A 27,978-nucleotide genomic window follows, 5' to 3' on the forward strand; every position below is an offset into this window, starting at 1 on the left:
CGGAGGGGGGAGGATCCGCTGGCCCCGCCTCGCCTCCTTGCGGATCATGCGCAGCTCGCGCCTGCGGAACTGCGGATCCCGGTTCTGAGAGGGCTTGGGGCTGTTTCCTTTGAATGACCGGGAAGGGTGAGGCCCCCCGCGGTCGCCCGGGGGTTGGGGCCGAGGGTCGTGGGCCATCAGAGCACTGCGACCTGCAAAAACGCAGTCCCCGCCTCCAAATTTGGGTCTCAGAGGGTGGCAGTCTTGCGTTCCTGGGAAGCCGGGGTTCCTAGTGATCCCAGATGGGGGGTACCAACCCTGATTTGGGGCCTCTGACAAGGTGGACTCGGCCATTTCCCCTTTCCCGCATCACCTTCTAGATCCTCGAGGTTCATCTCCCCAAACTTTAACTCCGGGAGCCTTCTCGAGCCGCTACCCCCACCCCATCTCTCCGCACCAGCTCGCACTAAACATCATTTTATTAATGTACCTGTAAGACTCCCCGTTAGCCTGGGCCCCTCGACACACAGGCCAGATGGACCCAAATCGTCCGGAGCTATCAGGTTGCCATCCCGGGGTGATGTGGCTCCCGGGTGAGCCGTAAAGGCCCGCTCGGAAGGGGTCCTTGGCGCTGGGGTCGAGGCGCCGCAACTGGCGTTGCGGGCGGCGGGGCCCCCAAGACCCCGGAGCCAAGGGATGCGACCACCGCCTCGCCAGACTGCGGGCCTCCCTCGCCACAGGGCGCAGCTCCACCCAAGCCCGAGACCCTGGTGGGATTGCAAGCTGGGCTCCTTGCCTTTCCTAGAATTCAGGCTTGCAGAGCATCTGCAGGTGTTTGCCAACCACCTACAACGGAATAATTTGGAACACCTGTTGAAAGTCCAGATTCCCGGATTTAAATCGGAAGCGGGGGTGGGGGTGGGGAGATAACGGAATGGGAATCTGAATTTTAACGAGGTGTCTTAAGGGATATTGTGTATACTAAATTTGGGGGTTGGTTGATAAAGCGAAGAAAGAGTGTAAGTGTCCCGGTTTGTGCCCCTAGCTGTCGGTGCGTAGCGTTCCTGCAAAACTGCTTCCACGGAAAGGGACCTTCGCGAAATTTCTCTGGACACCGCTGAAATTAACAAACCTAGTGCCCCTGGGCCTTTCCAGTTTTCCTGGCAGGTGGATTTCGAGGCAACATGTCTTCTTCAATGAAAGAATGCCTGCAGCTTCAGCTGCTAGAGATGGAAATGCTGTTTTCTATGTTTCCTAACCAAGGAGAAGTAAAACTTGAAGATGTAAATGTCCTGACGAATATAAAGCGATTTTTGGAAGGCACAAGGGAGGCGCTGCCGCCAAAAATCGAATTTGTGATTACCCTCCAGATTGAGGAGCCCAAGGTAAGAACCCTGAGTTGTTTTCATTTTTGCCGGGTGCCCGGTTTTTAGTGGAAACACTTGGAACGTGAGATTTCTGTCCAGGAAGCAAATAGAGAATATTCCAGATTCGTCTATCCTTTACTTGTTTGAAAGTGAAATATGTAAAATATGGGATGCCCTGTAAATTGTCTTCAATAAATATCTTGAATTTTACATAAACATGCAATCTTTTTAACAAATATGTTTTTATTAAAAAAGTGGTTTTTATTAAAAACATCTTGCAGTCTCATACTACCATTATTATTCTGTTCACTCAACCAGTTTTTTACCATTCCAACTCTTGTAGTATGTACTGTCTTGTACATGTATTATAATTTTTATAAATCTAAGTATTACCTTTAGCAAAACTGACTTGAGTGGATGAATGTTTCTTTGGTTAGTACCATGACACAAAGCAAATACAGACAGGAAATCTAAATTTAGTATTTAGTATTTTAGTATTTAGAATGAATGAATGAATTTACCTTCATCTTCTGATCCATTGTCTCCACCAACATGAGCATAGCATAGGTAACAAGTGGACTAGGCTTTTGAGAACCCCTCCTGTAGTGATTTCCTGCTCATCCTTCAGCTGTCATTCCTTCACCAAAGATCTCCTGGTTCCCAGACTGACTTCTGTCTCACTGGTTACACGTTTCAGGATCCCTGTTCTTCTCACCATTGAAATTAAGTACTTGTGATGTGTAATTATTAGTTTAATGTCTGTCTCCTTCACTGGGCTCTAGTCTTCATGAATAGCAGAAATTGCATCTAGCTTCTTCACTTCTTTATCCTAGCATGGGGTCCCTGACACATGGTGGGTGTTCAATAAATACTGGAATGCATGAATGCATACATGGAAGGAATAGTGTATGTGACATTCTCAGTGCAGTTTCTGGCCCATAGCTGACACTTAATAGTAGCAATAACTTATATTTATCAAAATCATGCTGTTGCCACTGATAAACTAGCTTAGGAGATTTTATGGTACTTAAATCTATTTGATTTTCATTTTAAGGTGAAAATTGATTTGCAAGTAACCATGCCTCACAGCTACCCCTATGCAGCATTGCAGCTATTTGGACGGTCGTCTGAGCTTGACAGACAACAGCAACTACTTCTCAACAAAGGTCTCACTTCTTATATAGGGACTTTTGATCCAGGTGAGCTCTGTGTATGTGCGGCAATCCAGTGGTTGCAGGACAATAGTGCCTCCTATTTCCTGAACAGAAAGCTTGTTTACGAACCATCTACACAAGCAAAGCCAGTCAAGAACACATTCCTCCGAATGTGGATCTACAGTCACCACATATATCAGCAGGACCTAAGAAAAAAGATTTTGGATGTCGGGAAAAGGTTAGACGTGACTGGATTTTGCATGACAGGAAAGCCGGGTATAATCTGTGTGGAGGGCTTCAAAGAGCACTGTGAGGAATTCTGGCACACAATTAGGTATCCCAACTGGAAACACATTTCCTGTAAGCATGCTGAAAGTGTCGAAACCGAAGGAAATGGAGAGGATCTGCGCCTTTTCCATTCTTTCGAAGAATTACTCCTTGAGGCCCATGGTGACTATGGATTAAGGAATGACTATCACATGAATCTGGGCCAATTCTTAGAATTTCTAAAAAAACACAAAAGTGAGCATGTGTTCCAGATACTATTTGGTATTGAAAGTAAAAGTTCAGACTCCTAGGAAGCTTAATTAAGAGGCCTATGCTTATAATTTCACTAAGGCAGTATTTCTGTTAATAAGACCAAAATAAAAGGGCCAGTGGCTGTTTAGCATCCTCTGTGAGACAACTAGCCCCCAAATTTTTACCTGGTAATGAAACACAAAGGCCTTTTAACTTTATAACAGTGCAATTGTGATGTTATCTCTATGTTCTTGTGTTAACTGAAAACTAAGTGTAAATTAATAAAAACAGTCAATTTAACCAGTGAAGCTGACTTGATTAAAGAGGAGTCCAAAACCCGTAATTAATATTGATAGTCAGATTGCAGCTCTGAACTCCTATAAGTAATGTTCCTCTCTTTCTTGATACTGGCACATGATGGCACAGCACATCTTCTTTCTTTCATTATCGGAGAATGAGCTTAAAGTGAGAAGAGCACACGGTGACTACATTTCTTCCTTTAAGTCAGACCCCCTATTTCTAGTTTTTTCTCTTAGTAAAACTCAATCCTAAGTGCGGTAGCAGAGGAATCAGAACAGTGCAGCCTCAAGAGCACTGAAGGTGACATGTAACGCTATGTGTCCTTTGTCTGGCTGTTCTGACCAGCTGATTAATGATACTAAGGGTAAGAATACCGGGATTCTTCGTTATACACACAAAAAAGATGCACTTTCGTGCCTACAGAGTGTTCCACAAGTAATGTGTACTGGCAGCCTTCCCCTGTGCGCCAGGATGCATTGCTTTGTAGGGCAGGAGTATTGAGGAGGACCATGATGGATGGCTCTGCTCCATCACCTTGGGGGAAAAAAATCAAGCTCTGCATTTTGGTGAGAAGTCACTGCCATCTCCTCTGAAAATTGCCGGCTTCACCAGCCTTTGTCAAAAATGAGAGTTTATTTTGATGACAGTGACCTCTATCTAACTAGCACCTGCCACACCTTTTCCTTTTCATTGCAAAGTATCCACCCTCCCCAGGAATTTCTGGGAGTCCCACCCGTGTTAAGAGATGTCCTGAGCTGACTCTGCAATTTTCTCTGCTTTCCACGGTCTCTCTTTAACCACTACTGCCCTTTCTCAGGGAGCATTTCATTCTCCGGCTGGCCTCAGGCACCCCACCGATGCCCTGGTCCCACCAGGATGCCAAAAATGGATGCTGAGAGTTAGTACCTCAGGGGGAATGAGTGCCTCACTCCCTATGTTGTGATACATTCTCTTAGATGCCAAACATTGCTGCATGTGCCAGGGAGCTTACAGAATTTTTGGTGAAATGGCACATTCTGGTTTTACTTTCTGTGTCTAGGATACAGACACATGTGCTTGAGCTAGGGCAAGGATCTAATGCAACAGCAGACCCTGCACTAAGCTATCTTGACCTTGAGGCCTTGGAACTGGGTCTACTCTGCCCTGCCTACACACTCATAGCTCAGAAGGAGTTTCTTTTCAGGGCACAACTCAGACCTTCAAACCAAGGCTCTGGTCACGGGCCTGCCCTGCCAGATGATGCAGCTTGTCCATTCATGTTTTAATCCTAGCCTTGGATGTGGCTGGGACGCAAGCAAGGGCCTTATACTTTACCTTTACCTCTATACAAAGGGAACAAATGGGACTTACATTGCCAAAGACTCATTTCTCAATCTTTGTCAGGACTGAAAACAATATAGTATAGGAGTCAGTATCCTACGTATTGTCCCCAAGACCATCAGTAAGTAGCATTCACAAGTTTTTACTGTTAATTTTTTTTTCCATATCAGATGCCATCCACCTAATAATGTGCCTCAACTTCCCATAGAGGATTTTTTTTTCTATGATTAAATTAGCAGAAGTAGGGATGGAAAGATAAAGAAGCTTAAAGAAGTATAATAAAGAATAAAAAATTACGTAATTCACTAAATGAAAGGAATAACTTATGAACTCTTTACTGCTTCTGGAGCTATTTCTGGTGGTAATTTTTCAGAACCTATTTTTACATGCTTGGTGTTACCAATGCAGCAATACTTCTTTTCCTATCAGAAACACTAATAATAGACATTAATTATGGGAGAAGTATAGGTTTTATAGAAAAAAATAGACATATGATAATTCAAAGCTCTGCTTTGTATGTATAGTAGACTGCTAATTTTCTCTGCCCAGCCCCATAGGAGCACAGACCACCCCCCTCCTCTAGCACCTCCCATCCTGCCGCCCCCCCACCACCAGCCACACACACACACACACACACACACACACACACACACACACACAGAGAGAGACATACATAAAACACTTACTCTGAGGAACTGCCCTTTCTCTGTATGGTTTGGGAGAAGTAATTGGAATCAAATCACCCTCTGGGAGCCTTCTAGAGAGATGGTTTAGAGCTCTTGCTGCTTAAATCCATAAGGCCACCCTCATTTCTGGCCTACTGAATGTTCAGTTGTTCAACACTTCTTTTGAGCTACCCAACATCTGCCCTTTTTTTCTTGAAAGTCAGAATCAGTCTGAATCACTTGGAATTTAAGAATCATGATATTGTATACATTATATTTTTAAATGGTTATTTGGAATGAATGCTCTTTATAAATATTGCAGTGTCTTTTTAAAAAACTTACTGATTAAATCAACCTTTCTTCACGTACGTTCTCTGCCTCTCCTTCCTTACTGGTCTATTATGTCTTGGGCTAAAGGCTAAGGATACTTGCATAGTGGATTAAGGAGTGGACCAGATGAGTTGACGGACATAATACAAGGACCTCTAAAACATCCCTATCTTAAATCAGAAGTATGTTGCCTATGAATTTGAGTTTCCATATATGACTGTTTAACATGCCAACCATCCCTTCAGAGAACTTGTGAAGGCCTGAGGGAGCCTACTTGAGGTCTTCACAGAACCCTTTTGAACAAAACAATTTTCTTTCATTTGCTTTATCTTATGTAGCCCAGTAGTAAGTTGAAAGAATAGGTATTTTCTGAAGTTGACATGGTTTGTTGAAAAATCCTTGTTTTATACAGAATGATTTGCCTCAAAATTCTGAGTCCATTGGGTCTCCCTCATAAGGTCTACATGGTAGAACTACTTTCCCTGCAGCCTGGGCCAGCTAGAACAGCCTTTTTCTGAGCCCAGTTAAAGCTAGAAGCATTTGGATCAACCCATAAATCAGTTTGAGCAGTGGACACAAATTGCAAAGAAGCCCAGCAAATATTGAGGGACCTTCTTAGTCACAGATGGAACAAAGTACACAATTAGTTATTCCCTATGGAGGTCACATCCTAATATGCGTAAGACATTCGACCTCCACAAATTTGGCTGAGGGTGGCAGACTCTTGAGCTTTCATGAGATCTTAGCAGGTATTCAGGAAATCTAATGATGCCTGTGCTCTAGGCCCAAGAACATAATATCATCATCAATTTGTTAGACCAGCGTGATACCTTGTCTAGCAGTGAGATGATCAAGGTCTGGTGTCAAGAATTATATTCTGGCACAGAGTCAGAGTTAATGGAACACTGAAAAAAGACAGTCTGTAATGTTGTTTATTGGTAGCACAAACTGCTTTGGTGGCACTCTACTTAATGGAATATAGGAAAAACAAAAAAGCATTGGCCTAATCAGTAGCTACAAGAAAGAGAACCTGTCAGCTACAGTTGGAATCACCGTCTGATTATGTTAATATGATCCAAAGATCATATTGAGTCAAGATGTGATAAGAATCATACCCCTGTTGGGCACCTGGGTGGCTCAGTTGGTTAAGCGTCTGCCTTCGGCTCAGGTCATGATCCCAGGATCCTGGGATCGAGTCCTGCATCGGGCTCCCTGCTCAGCAGGGAGTCTGCTTCTCCCGCTGATCCTTCCCCCTCTCATACTCTCTCTCTTTCTCTCAAATAAACAAATAATCTTTAAAAAAAAAAGAATCATACCCGTTTCTTTTAAAGCTTTTGACGGTGAGACTTACCGCTGCAAATCATTGGGTAGTTCCAGTCAGAATAACCCTTTTGTGTGTGTGACTAGGAATCCAATGTGGTGATAGATGATGAAGAAATTAACTCTAACTCTTCACTGAGAAAATGATTAGACGATGGATTTGTTCCTATATACACTTAGTCCTAAGCATACACTTAGTCCCATAGACCACAATAATTTCTGAGACACTAGAAATTTGTATTTGTTCAGAGCTCTGTTGCCAGGTGATTTCCAAAAGGACTAGTGATTTCCTTTCTGCAATGTATTGTTATTCTAGTAAATGGAACCTTGAAGATTTTGGATATTACAGAGTTCATCACCTTAGGGGTCTTTCATTCATATCTATGCATGGCAATTTGCTGAAGGCCTTGACACTCTATATTGGTGGCTCTAGTCAGGTTTTTCTGCTGTTGTTGTTATTCATAGCAAGTAAGGTCTACATTGGGTTGCCCACCTGTTTGGTCCGAAGCCCAGCTGATATTTAGCTGATATACACTGGTGTGGTTGTACCAGCTGTATACACTGGCACTGATTTTTCTTGGTCAATAACTGTGCTATCCTAGTTGTTAGATTTTTCAACATCATTTCAGGCTATGAAACCCAGTGATTTACTGGCCACCACCAAAGATTTCTGTAGGCCAAACTACGCCGATTACAGTGGACCAGCTTCCTATTATAACTGTTTCCACTGTGTCTCCATTTGGAAGCACTGCTATTCAGCCTCTGTCAACCCTAAGATTCTGATGTCTCCATTAAAATAGGGAGCCCATTAAAAAAATAAAAAAATAAATTAATAAAATAGGGAGCCCATTAAAAAAATAAAAAAATAAATTAATAAAATAGGGAGCCCATTTTAACCACAGCATTTCCCACAAGTCTCCGAGTTATTAAAATGTCAATTTAGAAAAAGTCCTCAATAAAATGCTGATTCCATTAATACATTAAAAGGGTCATATATGATGAACAAGTGGGATATATTTGAGGGATGGAAGGATGGTTCAACATCAGCAAATCAGTCAATGTGATACATTACATTAACAAAATTAAGGAAAAAATCATATGATCATCTCAATAGATGCAGCATTTGACAAAATTCAATACCCATTTATAATAAAAACTCTGAACAAAGTGTTTATAGAGGGCATAATAAAAGCCACATATTATAAGCCCATAGCTAATATTATACTCAATGGTAAAAAGCTGAAAATTCTTCCTCTCAATCAGGAACAAGGCAAAAATGCCCATTCTCACCACTATGTTATTCAACATAGTATTGGAAGTCCTAGCTAGAGCAATTAGGCAAGAAAAAGAAATAGAAGGCATCCAAATTGGAAAGAGAAAATTGTCTCTATTTGCAGATGACAGGATGCTATATATATAGAAAACCTTAAAGTACCAAAAATCTTGTTAGAACTAATAAATGAATTCAGTAAAGTTGCAGGATACAAAATCAATATACGAAATCTGTTGCATTTCCATACACGAATAACAAACTATCATAAAGAAAAATTAAGAAAACAATCCCATTTACAATTACACGAAAATAAACCCCTAGAAATAAATTTAACCAAAGAAATTAAAGATCTGTACACTGAAAATTATAAGACATTAATGAAAGAAATTGAAGACAACAAAAATAAGTGAAAGGTATTCCATGCTCATGAACTGGAAAAATTAATATTGTTACAATGTCCATACTGCCCTAAGCAATCTACAGATTCAGTGCAATCCCTATCAAAATTCCAATGGCATTTTTCACAGAAATGCAAAAAATATTTTTAAAATGTTTTAAAATTTGCACAGAACCACAAAAGAACGAAATAGTCAAAGCAATCTTGAGAAAAAAAGAACAAAGCTGGAAGCATCATACTCCCTGATTTCAAATTATATCACAAAGCCATAATGATCAAATAGTGTGGCACTGGCATAAAAACAGACATATAGATCAATGGAACAAAATAGAAAGCCCAGAAATAAACCCATGCATATATGGTCAATTAATTTACAACAAAGGAGTCAAGACTATACAACAGGGAAAGGAGAGTCTTTCAATAATTTTGGAAAAACTGGACAGCCACAAGCAAAAGAATGAAACTCAGCCACTATCTTACACCATTCACAAAAACCAACTCAAAATGGATTAAAGATTTGAATGAAAAACCTGAAACCATAAAAATCCTGGAAGAAAGCATAGGCGGTAAGCACCCTGATGTCAGTTTTGGTGCTGATTTTTTGGATTTAACACCAAAAGCAAAGGCAAAAAAAGCAAAAACAAACAACTGAGACTACATCAAAACTAAAAAACTTCCACACAAAGAAACCATCAACAAAATGAAAAGGCAACTTACTGAATGGGAGGAAATATTTGCAAATCACATATTTGACAAGAGGCTAATATACAAAATATATAAAGAACTCATAAAACTCAATAGAAAAAAATCCAATTAAAAAATAGAGAATCTGAATAGACATTTTTCCAAGGAAGACATACAAACACATGAAAAGATGCTTCACATCACTATCATCAAGGAAATGCAAATCAAAACCACAGTGAGATATCATGTCACACCTGATAGAACGGCTATCATCAAAAAGAAATGTGTTGGTGAGGATGTGGAGAAAAGAGAACACTTATGCGCTCTTGGTGGGAATGCCAATTGGTATAACCACTATGGAAAACATATGGAGATTCCTTAAAAAATTAAAAATAGAAATACCTTATGATCCACAATTCCACTTTTGGGTATTTATCCAAAGAAAATGAAATTGCTGATTTGCGAAGATATCTGCACATCTATGTTCACTGCAACATTATTTTCAACGACTAAGATATGGAAACAACCTACATGTCCAATAGCAAATGAACTGATAAAGAAAATGTATAATACTCTGTATATATTCATATATATATATGTAGTTCAGTCATAAAAAAATAATTTTGCCATTTGTGACAACATGGATGGACCTTATGGGCATTATGCTAAGTGAAATAAGTCAGAGAAAGACAGGTACTGTGTGATTGCTCTTGTATGCAGAATCTAAATAAATAAATAGGGATGTTATGTAGAGCTCGGTGACTATAGTTAATAACACTGTATTGCATATTTGAAAGTTGCTAGGAGTAAATCTTAACAGTTCTCATCACAAGAAAAAAAATTACTGATGGATGTTAACTGGACTTACTGTGATCATTTTGCATTAATATATACAAATATCTAATCATGTTGTGTATGTGAAACTAATATAATGTGAATTATACCCCAATATTTTAAGAAAATGCTTTTCATGGATGCTGATATTCCCATCACCATTGTATTTCTCAAGGCTTTAGTGAAAGGAGGGTCAGGGATAGGTCTTCTTGGGAGACTTAGATCACCAGGATTAAGATGGTCTGACTGCACATGACAAATCCACTCCAACATTCCTATCATTGAAATCTTTGAATTCCTCTAACATTATTTCAAGGAATGCTTGCATTCTCAATTTCATTTAATGTGGGCTATTATTAAGTGTACATTTCAGCCAACTAATTGATCCAAAAGTAGAATGACTTTCAGCTGCTCAAGGCAACACACTGAATCCAGAATCGATGGCAAGTGCACCCCATCAATCAATTCTTTCCAATCCAAAATTGCACTTCTCCTTTCTCAGTACATTTCAGAATCCCATATACTTTCCCTCAGGTTTTGAAAATATAAATAAGCAAAATCAAGAATTCTTTTGGTGGGAGTCTTCTTATGGGTTTCCCTTTCTAACTGTATCTACCACAGCTCCTCTCTGGAATCTGATATTTAGTGTGTGGAGGTAAAGAGAAATAATGTGGGAAGAGCGGGAGGTAAACTGAGGGAGCTGATTACAGGATCTTCGAGCTGGGCAGTTAACAAAATCTTTAGACAGGAAGAGCTCCCACTTTGATTAGCAAGGGAGGACGTGTCCATTCTTCCGGTTTGCCTAGGGGATGAGGGGTTTCCTGGGACACAGGATTTTCAGTATTCAGACCTGGGTTATTGTTCACACTAGCAGGGTATCACATGTCTTCCAAATCCCCCTACCCATAAATCCCCTTTCCAGATCAAAGTCTTCCCGTTTCTGATCAATATTTTTAAATACGAGGCCTGGTGAAAGCTGTGAATGCAATTCCTGGTGGAATTTGGCAACCAGTAGGATCAAGAATGTTCTTGTTTTCAGTTATTTCAGCCTTACAGCGAGCAAGACAGAAAAGATTCTTCTGGCAAAAACATAGGCATTTTTCTAGTTTTTAATGCCATGCCTTGAGCTGATTTAAGCCTTTGAGCCTCAATTATCACTTTCTTGATGAAGCCATCTCTGTAGAAGCAACCACCTTTTCCCACAGTCCTGGATTTCTCCCCACTTTACCCTGTTTGATGGCAGCAGCCATTTGTCGGCCTTAACCTTCCCAGCCTCACATAATGCATTCCATTTTTTGCTTCATGGTTGTGTTTTTGAGGTCCCAAAGATATTTTGCTACGTTAATTTTTATTAACTTTATATTTTTACTATTTATATTTAATTCTTTAACCCATCGGAAGTCTCTGTAAGGTAGGGTTCTAGTTTTAATTTTCTCCATGTGGTAGGCCCGTTTTCCCAATTCTTTTATTAAACACCCTATTCCTTTTATCTGTTGATTTTTGTGCTACCTTTGTGATTCACATACTCAGGGGGTCTGTGGGCTTCCATGACTTTGATGCATTTGAAAATATCTGGATTTTGGAGCTTAGTATAAGGTAATGTAAAATATTTCATTAGTATTTTTATATCAATTACATATTGAAATAATATTCTGGACGTGTCAGTGTACATAAAATAAATTATTAACATGGATTCCACCTGTTTCTTCTTTTTATGAGGCCACTAGAAATTACACAAGTGGCTCACTTCCTTTTTCTATTGGACAATGCTATTCTAGACTGCACTCTAGTGAAGAGAGCAGACCGTGAAGCAAGGTTAAACACGGAGCTCACCTCCTTCACTTATTAGCTCTGTGGACTTGGTAAGTTCCTTCAAATATCTACTTTGTAAGAAACTTGTAGGGGCTACAGTAAATAAGATAATCTACACAGAATACCTGAAACCTAGTAAGTAATCATCCAATGCTTGTTTCATTATCTTTCTCTGAGGATAAGAAAGTAGTTCATTTATCATAACATACAGCAAATATGACAACACATGTATTAAACGAAGGTCATGCTGAAATTACCTATTAGAATATTTTTAAAATGTATACCCTATCACATGACTGCTGAGATGCAGCATTATCATTTTACAATGTAACAATATTTTAAGAGAAACAGACAATCGTAATTTTATTCATTCACTTTTTCTATGCTTTAATCAATCTTTTGCATAGGTAAATACATTTAGTTAGAGCTACAAGACAACATGAAACAAATCAGCATTCTGGATCTTTTCAAACTATATTGAGGAAACTCTTGACTAAATGTTACTTTCAGAAATACCCCCACCCCTTCTATTCACACCTAAAACAATCTGTGTAACCGTCAACCTTCAATAAATCATTTTATAGTATAGTTTATCTTGAACATCTTCTTCTACTTTTTAAAGGCTTTACTTCAAAAACAAAATCCTCCAAATAATTCTACAAATAAATAGCAAATGTTATTGCACCTGAGCTTAAAAATTTAAAATTGTTTCCATTCATTCAGTTACGAACGTCTAAAGTAAAACTGGAAATTAATATTAATTTCTGGGCTAGAACTACTGATGGTAATTAGAGTATCTCAATACCTGACGTCAAGATAATTTCTGATATTGGGGAACTGGTTACAAAATTTCCTCCAAACCCAGAGGAAAGTGAGTTTGTTGTTAACACAGTGAGCTCCTCATTACCTGAGCTAATCAAGGAAACGCGAGGGCAGGTCACTCATGTTGGAACCCAGCTTGTCTGGGAACCACGCTCTCGATCCTGACTCTGGAGATCTCTGTCCTAAGAGGTCAGCTCCAGAGGCAGCCCTTTCTCAAGGAGATTATCTGCTCCCTCTCTCAGCTCTTCCCATGGCTCGAGCTATGCTGAACTGAGGATACCAACCTTAGGACAGGGACCACAGGCTGTAAATGCCTGGCAGCAACAGTGTGAGGAGAGGACATTCAGCCAGGGGCAGAAGAAAGGTGCTTTTAGAAGGGATATCTGACTGAGGACCAAGGTGGTAAGAAGATGTAACAATGGCGGAAGAATATTAAAATCTAAGGCTGCACAAGGCATTGTAAACAGCAACGATCTTTCTTAGAAATGTTAGAGTTCAGTTGCACTAAAAGAACTAATATAATCTAGGATTGGAATAAAAATACCTGAGAAGTTATTTTTCTCTAGGCAACAAAGTAAGTGTCGTTTCTGTTTTTAGCAAAAGTTCACCTATGCCTAAATTCATTTGTCTTTATAAAAAAAGAGCAGATTTTAACAAAACAGTCAACAAAAGACCTATGGATTTTAATGTTGAGTATATCAATTTATTACTAATTTTGGTCTTTCCATTAGTTCCCTATATAAAAATTATGTGTTTCTCAGTAGTAGGTACAACAGCTTTTAAAGAGAACTTGGGCAAAATAATGAAGAGAGAAACCATAAATAACAAGAAAGTAAATGAAGCAAAATTGTCTAGTGTGATGTTTACCCTAAAGTATATTAATATCCTTCCATGAACTTTTATTATTAAAGTAAAATTCTTAGTCTAATGAATTATTATAAAAGATTCCAATCTTTAAAAATTATGAAAGACTTTAAGATCTCATTAACAGAATTAGAAATGTCAGTTATTATGCTACTGGCCAAGTTTGGTCTGTATTTTCTGGGCCTCTTTAGGCCAAGAATAACAATCAGGTAGAATCTGGTCATAATCAGTATTATACATCTGAGAGCGGACAAAGGCTTCCTTGTTTGGGGGTTCAGGATAAACTGTGGCTGTCTTTTCTTGGTAAGCATCATTCACAATCTAGGAATAAAAAAGAATATTAATTACTTTAATGGATAGAGTTGGTGATGAGCACATGTCAGTTTTTATCTGTTTCAAAAAATTAATTTATGTCTTGTCTAAAAAAATTAAGTTAGATTATAATAAAAGCACACATACACAAAGAAGGTATAAAATGAAAATGCAATTTTAAATCATATAGCAGGAGGAGAATACGATAGCGACAGAAAGTGTGCACAAGAGAGATTTATCAAATGTAATCATAACAGGATTTCACAGATAATCCAGTGGCAAAAGTCTTGACATGACCTGAATGATAATTAACTTGAACTAAATACCTTAATATTCCTGCTAAGTTTGAACTCAGTGTGCAGTTTCAACAATCCCTATGCTGACCACAGTCTCCTACAAAATGTCCTTATTTAACCCTGCTCACCTAATCAGCTGGACTCTGGTCAGTTTTAACGCTCCTCGCCAGTATCACAGAATCTCGTCTCCCTGTCTTGCTGTCACACTCGCCATTCTGGTCACCAGTCTGGGGAACCCTCAGTGCTGGCTTTCTTCCTCCATGGCTGCCTCCTGAGATGCCATACTTTTCCTAATCCTACCTGGGTCCATGTGGTCACACATTATGCTTTTATCCTTTTCTTTAAACAAACAAGAACCCTTTCTCTCCTAGTTCCCACAAGGCAATTTCAAACCTTCCTCTGTCAAATCTGCATTTGACTGTCATCACTGGAATGAGAACATTCCAGCGAATCAGAGAAAACAATCTCAATTTCCCCTTCCAACAACTCAAAACTATCTCCTCTGTATCTTTAAACATTCGCTCTTCCTTTACTTTCTTTGAAAAGAATGGATTCTCCCTCTTGTCAAAATTAATCACTCTATGCTCTTTAATTCACTCCAGTTGTAAAAAAGTAGTCACTGGGGGTTATTTATGTAATAGAGTTATTTGGATAAGTCCGATTTTGAAGACTACTGGAATGATTAAGTATCTCTTCTCAGTGCAAAATTATGCATTTGTGAAAAATTATGGTTACAAAGACTGTGCCATATTATGGAGAAATGTTTGTGAAAAACATGAAATAGATGTATACACCATGATTAGGATGATGTTAGCAAAGAAAGCAAGCAAATGGAAAAAAGATTGGAGGCGAATACACCAAAACAATAAAACTGCTTATGTTAGAAAAATAGAGTATTGGGTAGTTTCTTCTCTTTTTCCCAAAGTACCTATAATATGCTATTATTACTTTTTAACAGCTTTTTTGAGGTATAATTCAGACTACAAAACCCAAACATTTTAAGTGCACGATTAAATTATTTTTGTAAATTGGCAGAGTTGTGCAACTGTGATCACATCCAGTTATCAAACATCTCCATCACCCCAGAGGCCCCCTGTGCTACGCACTGTTGCGTTCCTGACATAGACTATGTTCATTCCTTTTTCTGCTCCCAGGACACACTGTTTCAATGATCCCCTCTCTCAGTGAGGTCTTCACTCTCTCCTCGTCAATACCAGACTCTGCAAGAGCAGCTTGTATTCTCTTGCTTTCTGAATTCTCCCTAACTTCTGTGCTACTGAAATTGCTTTTATAAAAGGTTCTGATAACTTCGTAGGCACTAAAAAGTTCACCTGTGTTTCTCACTACCACAGCTGTGTGGATCATAACTGCCATGCCCGTTCTGACACTGGGCCTTGTCTCATTTCTGACCCACTGCTCCGTTCTGAGTCTCTTCTCAAAATCCTGACTTCTCTTCACTGGCTTCTTGCCTCTGTCTTCCGGACAGTGTAACAAACCATGTTCTATCCTTGGTTCTCACCTGTCTGTACTTGCTGTCTTGGTAGCCCCAACCACTCCTGGCCCTTCCCCCGTAACCACACGGAAATACTGCCCACGCCTGTATATCTAGTGTCTCTTTAAGTTTCAGTCATTTCCATAGACTTGCTGGAATTGTGGGAATTGTATACAAACGTGCCCTGAAACCTCAAGCTTGAGGTCCACTTAGACCATCTTCCTCCCTCAACTTGATTCTTTGTCCTGACTTGCTAGTTTCTGTCTCTGCACTCTGCGTTTTCCCATTAATTCTAGGTGTAATATCTGAGTCTGTCTGAACACCTTCTCATTTAAATCTTCAAACTGAACTTAACATGATAATGTCCTGTTCCATGCATTAACAATCCAAACTCGTTAAAAACTAGGAGATATAAACAGTAGAAAATAGGATACTCTTTCGTGGACAGGAAACCAAGCAGATTACCTAAAGTTTTTTGAAGTATTATGTGGTTTTTGAAGCATGTGCCCTCAATCAACAAGACAAATAATGGTATGTGAGTCCTAAATATGGTATTGTTTTGATAAATTTGCTAATGGTTTTGATTTTCAATCAAAAGTAATTTTGCCCCTGAGGGGACACTTGGCAATGTCTGGAGACATTTTTGGTTGTCACAACTGGGCAGAGGCTACTGGCATCTAGTGGGTAGAGGCCAGGTATGCTAAGCATCCCATAATGCCCAGGATAACCTCCACAAAAGAGTTATCCAGCCAGTATGAACATAGTGCTGAGGTTGAGAAACCCTAGTTTAAACATAAAACATATAAACATAACCATTATGGGCTGACCTCTGTCACCCAAAATTCATCTGTACTAACCCCCAGTACCTCAGAGTGTGATTCTCTTTGGAGACAGAGCCTTTAAAGAGGTAATTAAGTTAAACTGAGGCTGTTTGGTAGGCCCTGACCCAAACTGAGTAGTGTTCTTATAGGAAGGGTGAATTTCTCATACCAAGAGAACCAGGGATATTTGTACACAAAGAAAAGGCCACACAAAGACACAGTGAGAAGTCATCTACAAGCCAAGGAGAGAGCCCTCCAAGAAAATCAAGCCTCCAACCTCCTAATCTTAGATTTCTAGCCCTCAAATTGTTGTTTGAGCCATGAGGTCTGTGGCATTTTGTTATGGTAACCCTAATAGGTTAATACATTTATATTGCATTAAAAAAATCAAATTTCTCACTCATCTTAAAGAAAATTTCTCTGAGTTTATGCTCTTCTTGGCTAATTGTTCCAACAGCTCATCTGTCGGCCCAACAGCTTTGAGCTGCTTGCCCTCATTGTTTTGCCCCCTGCCCAGTACTATCAGTTGTGATCCTGAAGATGCCGTATATCAAGGCACCATGGATAAGACAGGTGACTCAAGGTCTAAATCTTACTCTACCACATCTGCAGTATTTTGGTGACTATTCCAAGTGTGATATGGAAAACAATAAGTTAAAAAAAAAAAAAAAAGATGAAGTGGGGGAAACCTAACTGAAATGAAACCCTACTAACTTATTTAGATTATGGAACAGAAAAAGAATGATAGGAAAATTAATGATTCAGCCCAATTCTTCAATTCCTAGGGATGAAGTGTAGTTCCTAAGTCCTGCTGAGGCACTGTGTCTCATTTCCCTGACTTCTGACAAAGTAAGTTGATTCAGATATACATTTCAAGGAAGTGGATTTTCAGTACCTAAAAATGCATATTTAGCAATAGAAGGAAGGAAAAATAATGAGACTCGAACAAGAGTGGTTTTACCTTTGCTGCGATTTTCAGAGAAACATCTCTAATGGTGTCCAAAGGAGGATAAAGCCGGCCCTCTTCCAAGTGTTTATCTGATACCTGCTGGGCTATAACCTTTCAAAAAAAGAAAGACAAAAAAGGTTTTACTTACATTTAAAAGGATAACTAGGTGAATGGTCACATATGGTGATGTATAGAAGTGGGTCACATTAATGTGATCACCTGATTCGTCTCTCCCTTTGTCAATGGGAAAACAGCCCCGAGAGACTTGGGGATAGCTGGGGGACACCATTAGTAAGATGGGAACAGAATCTGCATTGTCTGTTTCTCCAGTTCCTTTTCTACTGGGCCATGCAGTGCTGGAAGCTTTCCTTCTGATATGCTAGAGGCACAGGGGGGAAGAGGAGCAAGGAAGGCGGAGGAGGATGACAGAAGTGAGGGGAAAAGTACCCTAAGAGTACAGGAGGGAAGGGGGCCGAGGCTGATCACGCTGCTCCTCCCGGCTCACACATTTTTTTAAGTTAATTAATTAATTTGTTTTTAAATTCAATTAATGAACATATAATGTATTATTGGTTTCAGAGGTAGAGGTCAGTGATTCATCAGTCTTATATAACACTCAGTGCCCATTACCTCACACGCCCTCCTGAATGTCCATTACAGCCACCCCATCCCCCCGCCCCCTCCCCTCCAGCAACCCTCAGTTTGTTTCCTAGAGTTAAGAGTCTCTTATGGTTTGTCTCCCTCTCCGATGTCGTCGTGTTTTATTTTTTCCTCTCTTCCCATATTCTGGCACAAGCGGTGGAGCAGGAGGCTGAGACAGCCATGTTGGAGCCACACTGCAAAGAGGATTTCAATTTACCCAGATTCTGGATTATCTGAATCACCTAACTGGCCTCGGCATTCGGTGTCCCTGGACCCTTCCCTATTTCTAAATCAAACGGCATATACTTAAACATCTGCTAAGAGGGTAGATCTTATGGTAAGTCTTCTTATCGCCCTTCTCAAGCACTTTCTGTCTGTCTCTCACACACACACACACCACAAAATAATAAGAATAAAGAGAACAGGAAAGGGCTTTTGGCAGTGATGGAGGTATTCATGGTGCATGTGTTGGTGATCATTTCACAGGTGTATTCTTATCTCCAAACTCATCTAGTTGTATAAATATGTACAGCTTTTTGTATGTCAATCAGACCTTAATAACATATTTTTTTAATTAGACAGATTGACATTATATGCCTCCTGAGGTAGGATGCAATTATTAGGCCGTTGGTGCTCCTAACAAGACCGCACACCGGGAATTCAACCATGAGGAAACAATCACATCAACCCAAAGTGAGGAACACTGTAAAAAAACAACTGGCCTATATTGCTCCCAAATGTCAGCGCCATAAAAGAAAGACTGAAATATTCTTGCAGATTAAAGGATTAGTCTAGAGGCTAGAAAGGCCTTTTCTTATGAATAATTGGCAAAATGTTAATTTGGACCGTATATTAGATAATACTATTATATCAGTGTTAAAGTTCCTGAATTGAAAATGGTACAGAGACCACGTCAAAAAAAAAAAAAAAAAAGTCCTGAAATATCTAGGGGTAAAGGGACATAATACCGTAAGTTGCTCTCAAATGGTTCAACAATAAAGTTCTATATGCTCAGTTATTTGCTAAACCTGCTGGGGCACAGAGGCGGACTCAGCAACCTTGAAGTTCCCTTCAGCTCTAAGACTTTGATTAGGTATTTCAGCAGGGCAAGTCTAAACCAGTTGAGTCTATTATTTAATAGACCTGAGGATGCAGAGAGGAAGGAGACAATCTTCTTCGTTTGAAACATTTTGTATAATCAAACACTTATTTTTCAGTATCTCTTAATATCTTTGAGATTTTTTTTTTAAAGATTCCATTTATTTATTTGAGAGAGAGAAAGAGAATGAGAGAGAGAGAGCACGAGAGGGAAGAGGGTCAGAGGGAGAAGCAGACTCCCCGCTGAGCAGGGAGCCCGATGCGGGACTCGATCCCGGGACTCCAGGATCATGACCTGAGCCAAAGGCAGCCGCCCAACCAACTGAGCCACCCAGGCGCCCTATCTTTGAAATTTTTTAATCATGAAATTATTTCTGCAATTTATTCCATCAGCAAATATGAAAGACACTAGGCAAGCATAACACCAATAGAGGTTAAAAAAAGCAGTTCCTGCTCCTGAGAGAGTTATAATTTAGTGAGGGAGAAAAAGAAAATGCTGAGAGAGGACAGCCTAGGCTAAAGGTGAAATGTGAGTGTTAGGAAATCCAGAGGAACACTGGAGGGAGCTTGAGTACGGGACTGAAGGAGAGCTAGAAGTTATATGAACAGGGAAGCGGTGGCCCTCCAGAAAGAAGATTCAGACCAAAGGCAGAGATGTATGAGCTGGACTCAGTGAGCCCAAGTGACCTGATCTGGGGGGCGGAACTGTATAGAGAATAGGGATTGGAGCATTGTCAATGCCAAATTAAGGAGTTCTGGTTAAATCCTATGGGTGACTGAGGACTTCTGAACAAGGATATTTAGGCAGGGGTGTGGGGTGAAGGAGAGCAAGATGAAATTACTAGTATAACTGTTATTTGATTAATAGAATATCGCATATTATGCAAAATATTATAATGTATAATTATATTCACAAAAGTTGATCATAAAGAACTTTATAATAAAGACACTGTTCAACTCATTTATTTCTTGCCTTTGTAACAGGATGTTGAGTAAAACTTTTCCTTTGCCCCAGATTTGGTGATTAGGGCCCCCAACTCTAGCACAAAGAGAATTAAGTGTTTGACATTATAATGAACCCACTAAGTAAGTGGGGAATGCCATCTCCCTCAGAACCTAAAAGGTGGCAGAATCAGCCCTGCCACCCCCACAAACACAGCCACCCCTTCCCAGAGGCTGAGATGGGGAGAAACAGGGAGAGTCGCTAGAACCATGATTTGGCCTAGTGAGTAATGCAGTGGCTTTTCCTCCTTCTTGCTGCATGCTGCCTCCCCTGGAAAGCTTTAGGTGCCTTCAAGAAGGAGAGACTGGCATTCTGTTCCCCACTTAGCCTGAGCAGTTACAGACATATGTATATAAGGAGAGGTGAAGAGAATGGGAAGAGGGGGTTGCTGGGGAGGAGCCCATATCCCTAGAAGACATGCGCTTCGAAGGCTGAGTGACCACTGCGGAGGATGATCCAACAGGCTGGGAAAGCTGAGGAAGGGGAGGGAGGCTGAGCTGGAGCCAGACCGCTCATGTCTTGCCCTAGAGGGTCCTTTAAACTCTTGTATACGTGCCCCATGAGAAAGTCAGATCATGGCCCCCGCCTCCAATGGTTTCATGGCCTAAAAAAGTGGAGAGTAAAGAAAAGCCATGATTGACCTTTTCCATACCCTTCTTTTCTGTATCCAACACATTTGAGGAGATAGGCCTTGATGGGAAGAGGGAGGAGGTTTTTCAGAACCTGGCCACACCCAAGCCCCTTGAGGCGCTGGTATGGGGGGGAAGAGAAGGTGGCTCTCTGCTGGCGGCTGTTGCAGGCCTCTTGTACTGAAGGGAGAGATGCTATCTGAACCAGGTACAAATTCTGAACTTGACAGATGTTTAATTATTGTTCACTGAGGTAGCGCCAGCACCCAGAATAATGCCTAGCACATAGTAGGTGCTTAATTAACACTCATTAAAAGAATGAGTGAATTGAAACAGAATTAAATGTTACTGAGATGCGATTAAGAGAAAGAAAAGAGAGACTTGAAGGAGAATTATTCCAAACAGCGATTAGGGCAAAATAAAACCATTTTATGTTGATTCCCCCCCCCCCCCCATTGAATACAGGCTGTTTAGAAAATCATGTTACTTCTTGTTTTTCTGCAAAGGATTTTTGGCAGATTTAAATCAGTTGGCATTTCTTAGATATTAAAGCAAAAACTTGCATGGGGATCCAGTATTGTTATTTACCCAGATAGAGAAAAAAATGAGTAGTGCAACCTTGAAAGGACAGAATTTCATGGTGGTTGAAAGCTCAGGCTCTGATGGGAGGTAGGTCCATATTCAAATTCTAACTGCAATAATTACTATTTGCTTGAATTCAGGCAAATTAATTAACCTTCCTAAACATAGTTTTCTCTTCAGTGATATAAGACTAATAACAATTCCTAAGTCGGGGGATTAAATGAAATAAACACCAGTAAGGAATTTACCACATTGTCTGGGAAAGTTAGGTGTTCAATAAATCTTTTTCACTTTTAATCTATCTATTTCACTTTTAAAGTGAGATCTATCTATTTCACAATAAATCTATTTCACTTTTAAAAGAACAGTTGGCAGCCAGCATGGTAGAATGGAAGAAGATGGCTGAGTAAAGAAGAATCAGTCTGAGTCTTTGCTCTCCATGGATGCCTGTCATACAGAGAGGGAGCCAAGAAACCGTGAACAGAGTCAAGCAGCAACAGGTGACAAAGGGGAGCCTACCGTTAGGAACAAAATCACTAAAACGGAAGGCACTGACCTGGGGAAAAGAGAGAGTATACAAGAGTCTTAGTGTCACTCTCACCTATTAGCTCATTCACTCAAAAATTATTTGCTGCTCTTGATATTCCATTGGTGTCTCTCTAACTACACTGGGTCCACTTTCAAATGATCTCTCTTCGTTTCATTTTGCAATGTTACAGTGGCTAGATTTTCAGTTATCCAGTGACTTAAATGAACCCGTTTCCTGAAGATGCTATTGTCTATGGTGATCATCTCTAGCGTCCTCTGGACAGACATCAGAAAGGGGTGGGGCGAGCCAGGTGAGAGGACACAAAGAAGGTGACTCAGGAGGAAGAGTGTAAGGGTAGGAGGCCAAGGCTTGCATCAGATGTGGACAGGAGGTGAGGCGTCTGTTCCCAGGCTGCTGTACAGACAACGCAGGGCCAGGGGGGCTGACCCAGGGGAGCACTAAGTGTTCTTATCAGAGGTCCAGAAGGCTGCCAGAGTACCAGGAAAGCCAGAAATCTCTTTGTGATATAAAAATGCCCAGAAAATCTTCAGGACTGATCCTGATCCATGAGATTTCCAGTTCCATAAGAGACCCAACTAGTATTTCAGTAATAATCCTAAATTAACAAATTTTGGGTTGCCAAACAAGAAGAGTCACCTAGATCTCCCACATGTAACTTCTGTTAACTACAAAATATAATCTAGACAAGGACTTCCCTCTTTGGGCCCTCTAGCAATGAGCATCTGTGGTATTATATTTATTCTTCTTGCTAAGATATATATGACTAGTTCTATTTAGCTCCATTCAGTATTTACTAAGTTTCTGTATGTGCTTTTTTAAGTGTTTTGAAAGAAGTATATAAAAGACTGTCTTTAAAAAGTTAATTTACAATTTAATTGTAAAGCAACACTTAACTGTTTAAAACGTAAAGCTCTCAAGAGCATAATACAAGTAGAAATTAAACTAAATATCAAAGGGTCTGATAAAGACAGCCACGGCTAAGGAGAAAGATCAAGATGAGCCACAGTAGTCACGAAAGGATTCAAATGTGAGGTGGGACCTAAGCAGTGAGCAGAAGGATAGGCTTAGATAGGTGGAAAATAGTTCTCAGAGTTTTCCAGGCAGGATAATAGAGCAGTTATACAGCTGTATGTATGCACAGTGTGTTTAAAGCTTTGGGATAAGGGAGAATGAAAGAATGTCAAGCTTCTAAGATTTAATGTCTGCTTAGAAAGGGGTGTCACTAATAGCAACGCAAATATTGAGGGGTGAGGGAGGGTGAGAAGGTTTTATGCATTTGTGTTTAAGGAAAGAGCAGGGCATTTCTGTGGAAATATCCATCAGGTAACTGAAGACATGGGAAACGATGAAACCACAGATACGCAGATTTGGCCACTTTTAGAATTAAGATAATGGAAACAAGAGAATGGATGAGATCTCTAAAAGCATAACAAAAAGGGAAGAAAAAAGGACAAAAAATAAGAATGCTAGAAAAAAGCTCTTAGTTAAAAGGGACAGAAAAGAAGGCAAAGAAAACAATGAGGTGGTATGAAAAACAGGAATGTTGTGTTGAAGCCTGAAAGAAAACCAAGGGAAAGGTCAAAAAGATTTCACCAGAGAGATCACTATCTATGATAAGAATAAGACTACTGACATTACATTTTTTTTTCTTCAAAGTTTTTTGGTAGTGAGTATTACTTTGCCTGGATAGTAAATGGAAGGATTTTTTTCATGAACCTTGTCACTAGATGGTGCTGGAGTTATTTAGGAAAGCAAACATGGATGGCAATGAGTAAAAGATTTTTTTACCCCTTTGATGTGTCAGTTACATAGAACAACGATTACATTTTCCTTAATGTATAAACAGCTTTGAAAAGCTCTCTGAGTAATTAGACATCTACTTATGTTTAACAAGATTTTTGAGTTAAAGAAACTCTGAGACATCAGCTGTCATGCTTTTAGTGCAGTGAAGAGAGGAGCAGAACATTATAGCCTTCAGACACCTGTTCTCACAGAACGAGGCCAAGTGCTAAGCATTGGGATTATAATCCTTGGATCATATCAATAGCATAAGACTCTTTATCTATATTCTTAGAGTTCCCCTTCAAAACAGAAAGAATAGTATGTTTGCAAGATGAAAATATTTGAATTTTAATCAATTTTTATTTTTATTTAGCTCGGTTTAGTTATAATGTTGTATAGTAGTTTAATTTTAGAGGAAATTCACTCAAATTTCTCAATCATGAATTGCATCCTGTTCAAACATGGTATCAACCGGATGAACATTCTGATTATCAAAAGCTCATGATTTTACAAATATATGCCTGATCATTGTATCATCCCCCCTGAAGGTTGTGGGGTAAGGGGAGGTGATGGGAACCTGAAATTTATGGTACCTCTTGTACCATAAGTAATAAAGGCATTTGTCTCTGACCTAAGGGTTTTGTGCCACCATCTATGAAACTATGGCAGGCTAACTCATTAGCTTCCAACTAAGGTAAATTTTAGATCCTTCAGTTCCTTAGAGTAGCTTAACAGTCCCTCTAGTGGGTCTGCTCTGTGATATTTTGAGAATCTTTCCTTAAGGCCCACACTCAAACCTACATCTGTCCTTTTAATGACTTTATAAACACTAATTCCCTATTTTAACTTTCTTTCTGCTTAAAATATTAGAGTATTTTCTGTTTTCTGCCCTAAACCCTCAATGATAAATGAGACTTTCATTTTCAACTTCCAAAATGCTGTTATTTACGAAGGTTTGGAGAAATACTTACCACTTCATTATGATGTGGAAACAGTATTTTTAATTGTGTCACTACTGTCACAGAATTCGATTGGAAGTGTGAAGACAAAAAAGGGTTCCTTGTAAGAGATCAGAATAATTTTTCTACTGGCCGCTGAAGAACAGTCTTCTATTTAGTGACTCAATATGAACCTGCTACCCACCCCTTATTGTCCACTAGGAGAGATTTTCTTCCCCTTTCGACTTTGTACCTTATAGGGAGCAAGGTGAGATGCTATATAAATAAATCATTAAACTACCTACACTGAGCTCTCATTTGGTGTTTTATAGCCTTGGTGAACACAGAGTATTTTACAATACCTCAGCAGTTGTGAGAAAAATCTTATCTGTGATATGTCTCACGCCACACGCCACGACACCCAGAGCCACTCCGGGAAACACATAGGAATTGTTTCCTTGGCCAGGATATAGGGTCTGTCCATTTGGAAGAGAGACTGGATCAAAAGGACTGCCACTGGCGAAAATCGCACGCCCCTACAACACAGACACACAACCAACTTTAAAAAGAAGCATGATATTTGAAAACAAATGTATTATAACAGAACTATGCCATAGTTAAAGTACTGAGTGTTTGAAAGAAGACGAATTTTCATTAACTCTCTAACAAATCCGGGCAAGTTTTTATGATGTTGGCAATAAGTTCTGGAGTGGGTGATTACTACTCTTCTCTGCCTCATTCTCCTCAGAAAAGTGTGCAAAGCACAGGATACCCCAAGACCCCAACCCTGTTCTCTGCAGGGGTCCAACCCAAAAGCTTATCAACCATTTCGATAAGGGCTTCAGATTATAGACTTCTGAAGATAAAAAAGTGATAGGTTAACATTAGAGCACTGGAAAGAATGACATTTTAGGTTAGAGTTTAGGGAGCTACGCATTTCAACAAATCTTATGTATTTCTATATTGTAAAGAATTATACAGAAAATCATGTAGGAAACAAACTCATTAGCACAAATGGGATTGGCAAATAAGAGGAAGGTTAAATTATCAATAACTGTCAAAAATTATCATGTTTTCCCTAATCTTTGTATTTTGTCACACTGTTTTTGAGAAACCTCATATATTGCATGCTTTAGATGGCAGTGACCTAGGGCCTACCAGGTGCTGCAATTCCATACTGCTAATCAAAAAGGAAGAGGGGCACCTGGGTGGCTGTCAGTTAAACGTCAGACTCCTGCTTTCAGCTCAGGTCATGATCTCAGGGTTGCAAGCCCCATGATGGCCATGTGCTGGGTATGGAGTCTGCTTGGGATTCTCTCTCTCCCTCTCCTTTGCCCTTCCCCCCGCTCACGTTTTCCCTCTCTCTCTTCAAAAAAAAAAGGGAGACTGATCTGCAAAGATGAGGGTAGAAATACAGCTGAGAACTTCAGGCTTCTAAAATAGGTATAGGAAACCCTTGACAAATAAAGCATCACAATCTAAGAAATCTATTTGAGAGGTCCACAGCACCAAATACCCACAGCATCATTTAAATGATCACAGGCTGGGCTGTAACTTTCATCCCTATTTAGAGTCTAAATCCATTATAATGTTAGTAATATTAACTTAATATTCATTTTTAACAAAGATCATAATACACTTTTTGTATATAGGTAAAGTTCAACCCTCATCAGGGTATAAAAGGATGAAGACAGATGAGAAAGAAAATTGAAATTCTCATCTAGATGTCTGTAGGACACTATTTTATAGAACATTAGGTCTTGTTTTCAAACAAGTCTGATTACCTTCAGCTCTGTTTAGCAGATAAAATAATTACAAGCAACTTTCTAATATAACTTAATTATTACTTGATATATATATTTTTATCTTCAAAAACCTGTATTTGAGAAAAAGACCTGCAATATTATATAAATGTTTATCTCCCTCCCTGCCTTCACTTCCTTTTTTTTTTTTTTTTAAGATTTTATTTATTTATTTGACAGGGAGAGACAGCGAGAGAGGGAACACAAGCAGAGAGAATGGGAGAGGGAGAAGCAGGCTTCCCGCAGAGCAGGGAGCCCGATGCGGGGCTCGATCCCAGGACCCTGGGACCACGACCTGAGCTGAAGGCAGTCACTTAACCACTGAGCCACCCAGGTGCCCCCCTGCCTTCCCTTCCTGCCTACTGTTTTAAAATCATCATTTTAAGGAGGAAGGGCACTCAATAAATGACAGCTAATAAACATTCTCATGGATATGGATTGTTAATATGGAGAAGAAAATCTCTCCATACTATTTTTGGACTATAGTGTTTCATGATTCAATAATCTTACTGCATTTTGCATTTTTTAACCTTTCCTGATGACCTTTCACCTGTGCCTGAGTCTCTACTCGTCTTTGCTTTGCCATAATCCTTTGGCTGAACCAGTATTTAAATTTTTAGCCTCAAAATGACTTCCAATTTTATTTCAATTCTTTTTTTTTTTTTAAGATTTTTTAATTTATTTGACAGAGAGAGACAGTGAGAGCAGGAACACAAGCAGGGGGAGTGGGAGAGGGAGAAGCAGGTTTCCTGCGGAGCAGGGAGCCGATGCGGGGCTTGATCCCAGGACCCTGGGATCATGACCTGAGCTGAAGGCAGACGCTTAACGACTAAGCCACCCAGGGGCCCCTATTTCAATTCTTTTTAAACAACACAGAACACTAAGTAAGAGGATAAGAAAGAGTTTAGGCCATTTATATCAGACATTCAAATAAAAAATACAACTATATAAATTTGGCTAATTTTGTTTATGTCTATTACTGGTGAGTCTATAAACTCTTCACACCTACTGAGATATATGACAAAATAATTACATAAACATTTATTATGTGCTTACTGTGTGCAATGCACCATGCTAAAATTTTGTTGCCCAGAGGAATTTGTTTTCCCTTGTAAAGACTTAAGAACTACTGAAGGGATGCCAGGCAAATTCCCCAAATCTAGAGATGGGTTGAAAATTTAAATTATTGAGGACACTGATGTCATTCCAAATAAGAGAGATAAGAGAGTACCTCCTTGCCAACAATTGCAATAATTCTAGTAATGAGCATTTAAGGTTATAATATTAAAGAAGCTGAACCATCAAGTTCTGATTTGTGCAGAGTGACTTAACTTTGTGTCATATTTACCTTTTCTAATTCATTTTGGATTTATTTCCAAAATAAATGTGCTAGATATATATGACTCAACCTCTATTTTGTTGTAATGACATTTTCAAGTCTT

The 27,978-nt window shown here is 39.5% G+C and overlaps 2 protein-coding genes across 4 annotated transcripts in view; one reads left to right on the top strand and one right to left on the bottom strand.

Annotated features, from left to right (window-relative positions):
* Positions 1-3,327, top strand: RWDD2A (RWD domain containing 2A). Of its 3 annotated transcripts, none has more exons than XM_025861997.2 (3): positions 1-126; positions 1,025-1,364; positions 2,401-3,327. In XM_025861997.2, exons 2-3 carry the CDS (start codon positions 1,164-1,166, stop codon positions 3,076-3,078), a joined length of 879 nt encoding a protein of 292 aa, XP_025717782.1. In that variant the 5' UTR covers positions 1-126; positions 1,025-1,163; the 3' UTR covers positions 3,079-3,327. The 3 variants fall into 3 exon arrangements, with proteins under 3 accessions (XP_025717782.1, XP_025717790.1, XP_025717772.1); XM_025862005.2 differs by having other exon boundaries at positions 6-126; positions 1,243-1,364; XM_025861987.2 differs by having other exon boundaries at positions 9-126; positions 1,135-1,364.
* Positions 3,328-13,457: 10,130 nt separating this feature from the next.
* Positions 13,458-27,978, bottom strand: part of ME1 (malic enzyme 1) — a 193,544-nt gene continuing 179,023 nt past the window's right edge. Inside the window, exons 12-14 of the mRNA XM_025861900.2 lie at positions 25,097-25,270; positions 17,523-17,621; positions 13,458-13,961 (exon numbers count right to left, since the gene is read on the bottom strand). Coding sequence (XP_025717685.1) covers positions 13,791-13,961; positions 17,523-17,621; positions 25,097-25,270 — 444 coding nt within the window. The 3' untranslated portion in view covers positions 13,458-13,790. The remainder of the gene's footprint in view (positions 13,962-17,522; positions 17,622-25,096; positions 25,271-27,978) is intronic.

The sequence above is a fragment of the Callorhinus ursinus genome, unplaced genomic scaffold (assembly GCF_003265705.2).
Source record: "Callorhinus ursinus isolate GAN/ISIS: 27379988/994484 unplaced genomic scaffold, GSC_fseal_2.0 scaffold6, whole genome shotgun sequence".
Classification (NCBI taxonomy): domain Eukaryota; kingdom Metazoa; phylum Chordata; class Mammalia; order Carnivora; family Otariidae; genus Callorhinus; species Callorhinus ursinus.

Bases quoted from the DNA above. Each gene is read 5' to 3' on its own strand.
- RWDD2A (XM_025861987.2), top strand. The intron at 1,365-2,400 runs GTAAGAACCCTG...TTTCATTTTAAG, and splicing joins TCCAGATTGAGGAGCCCAAG to GTGAAAATTGATTTGCAAGT.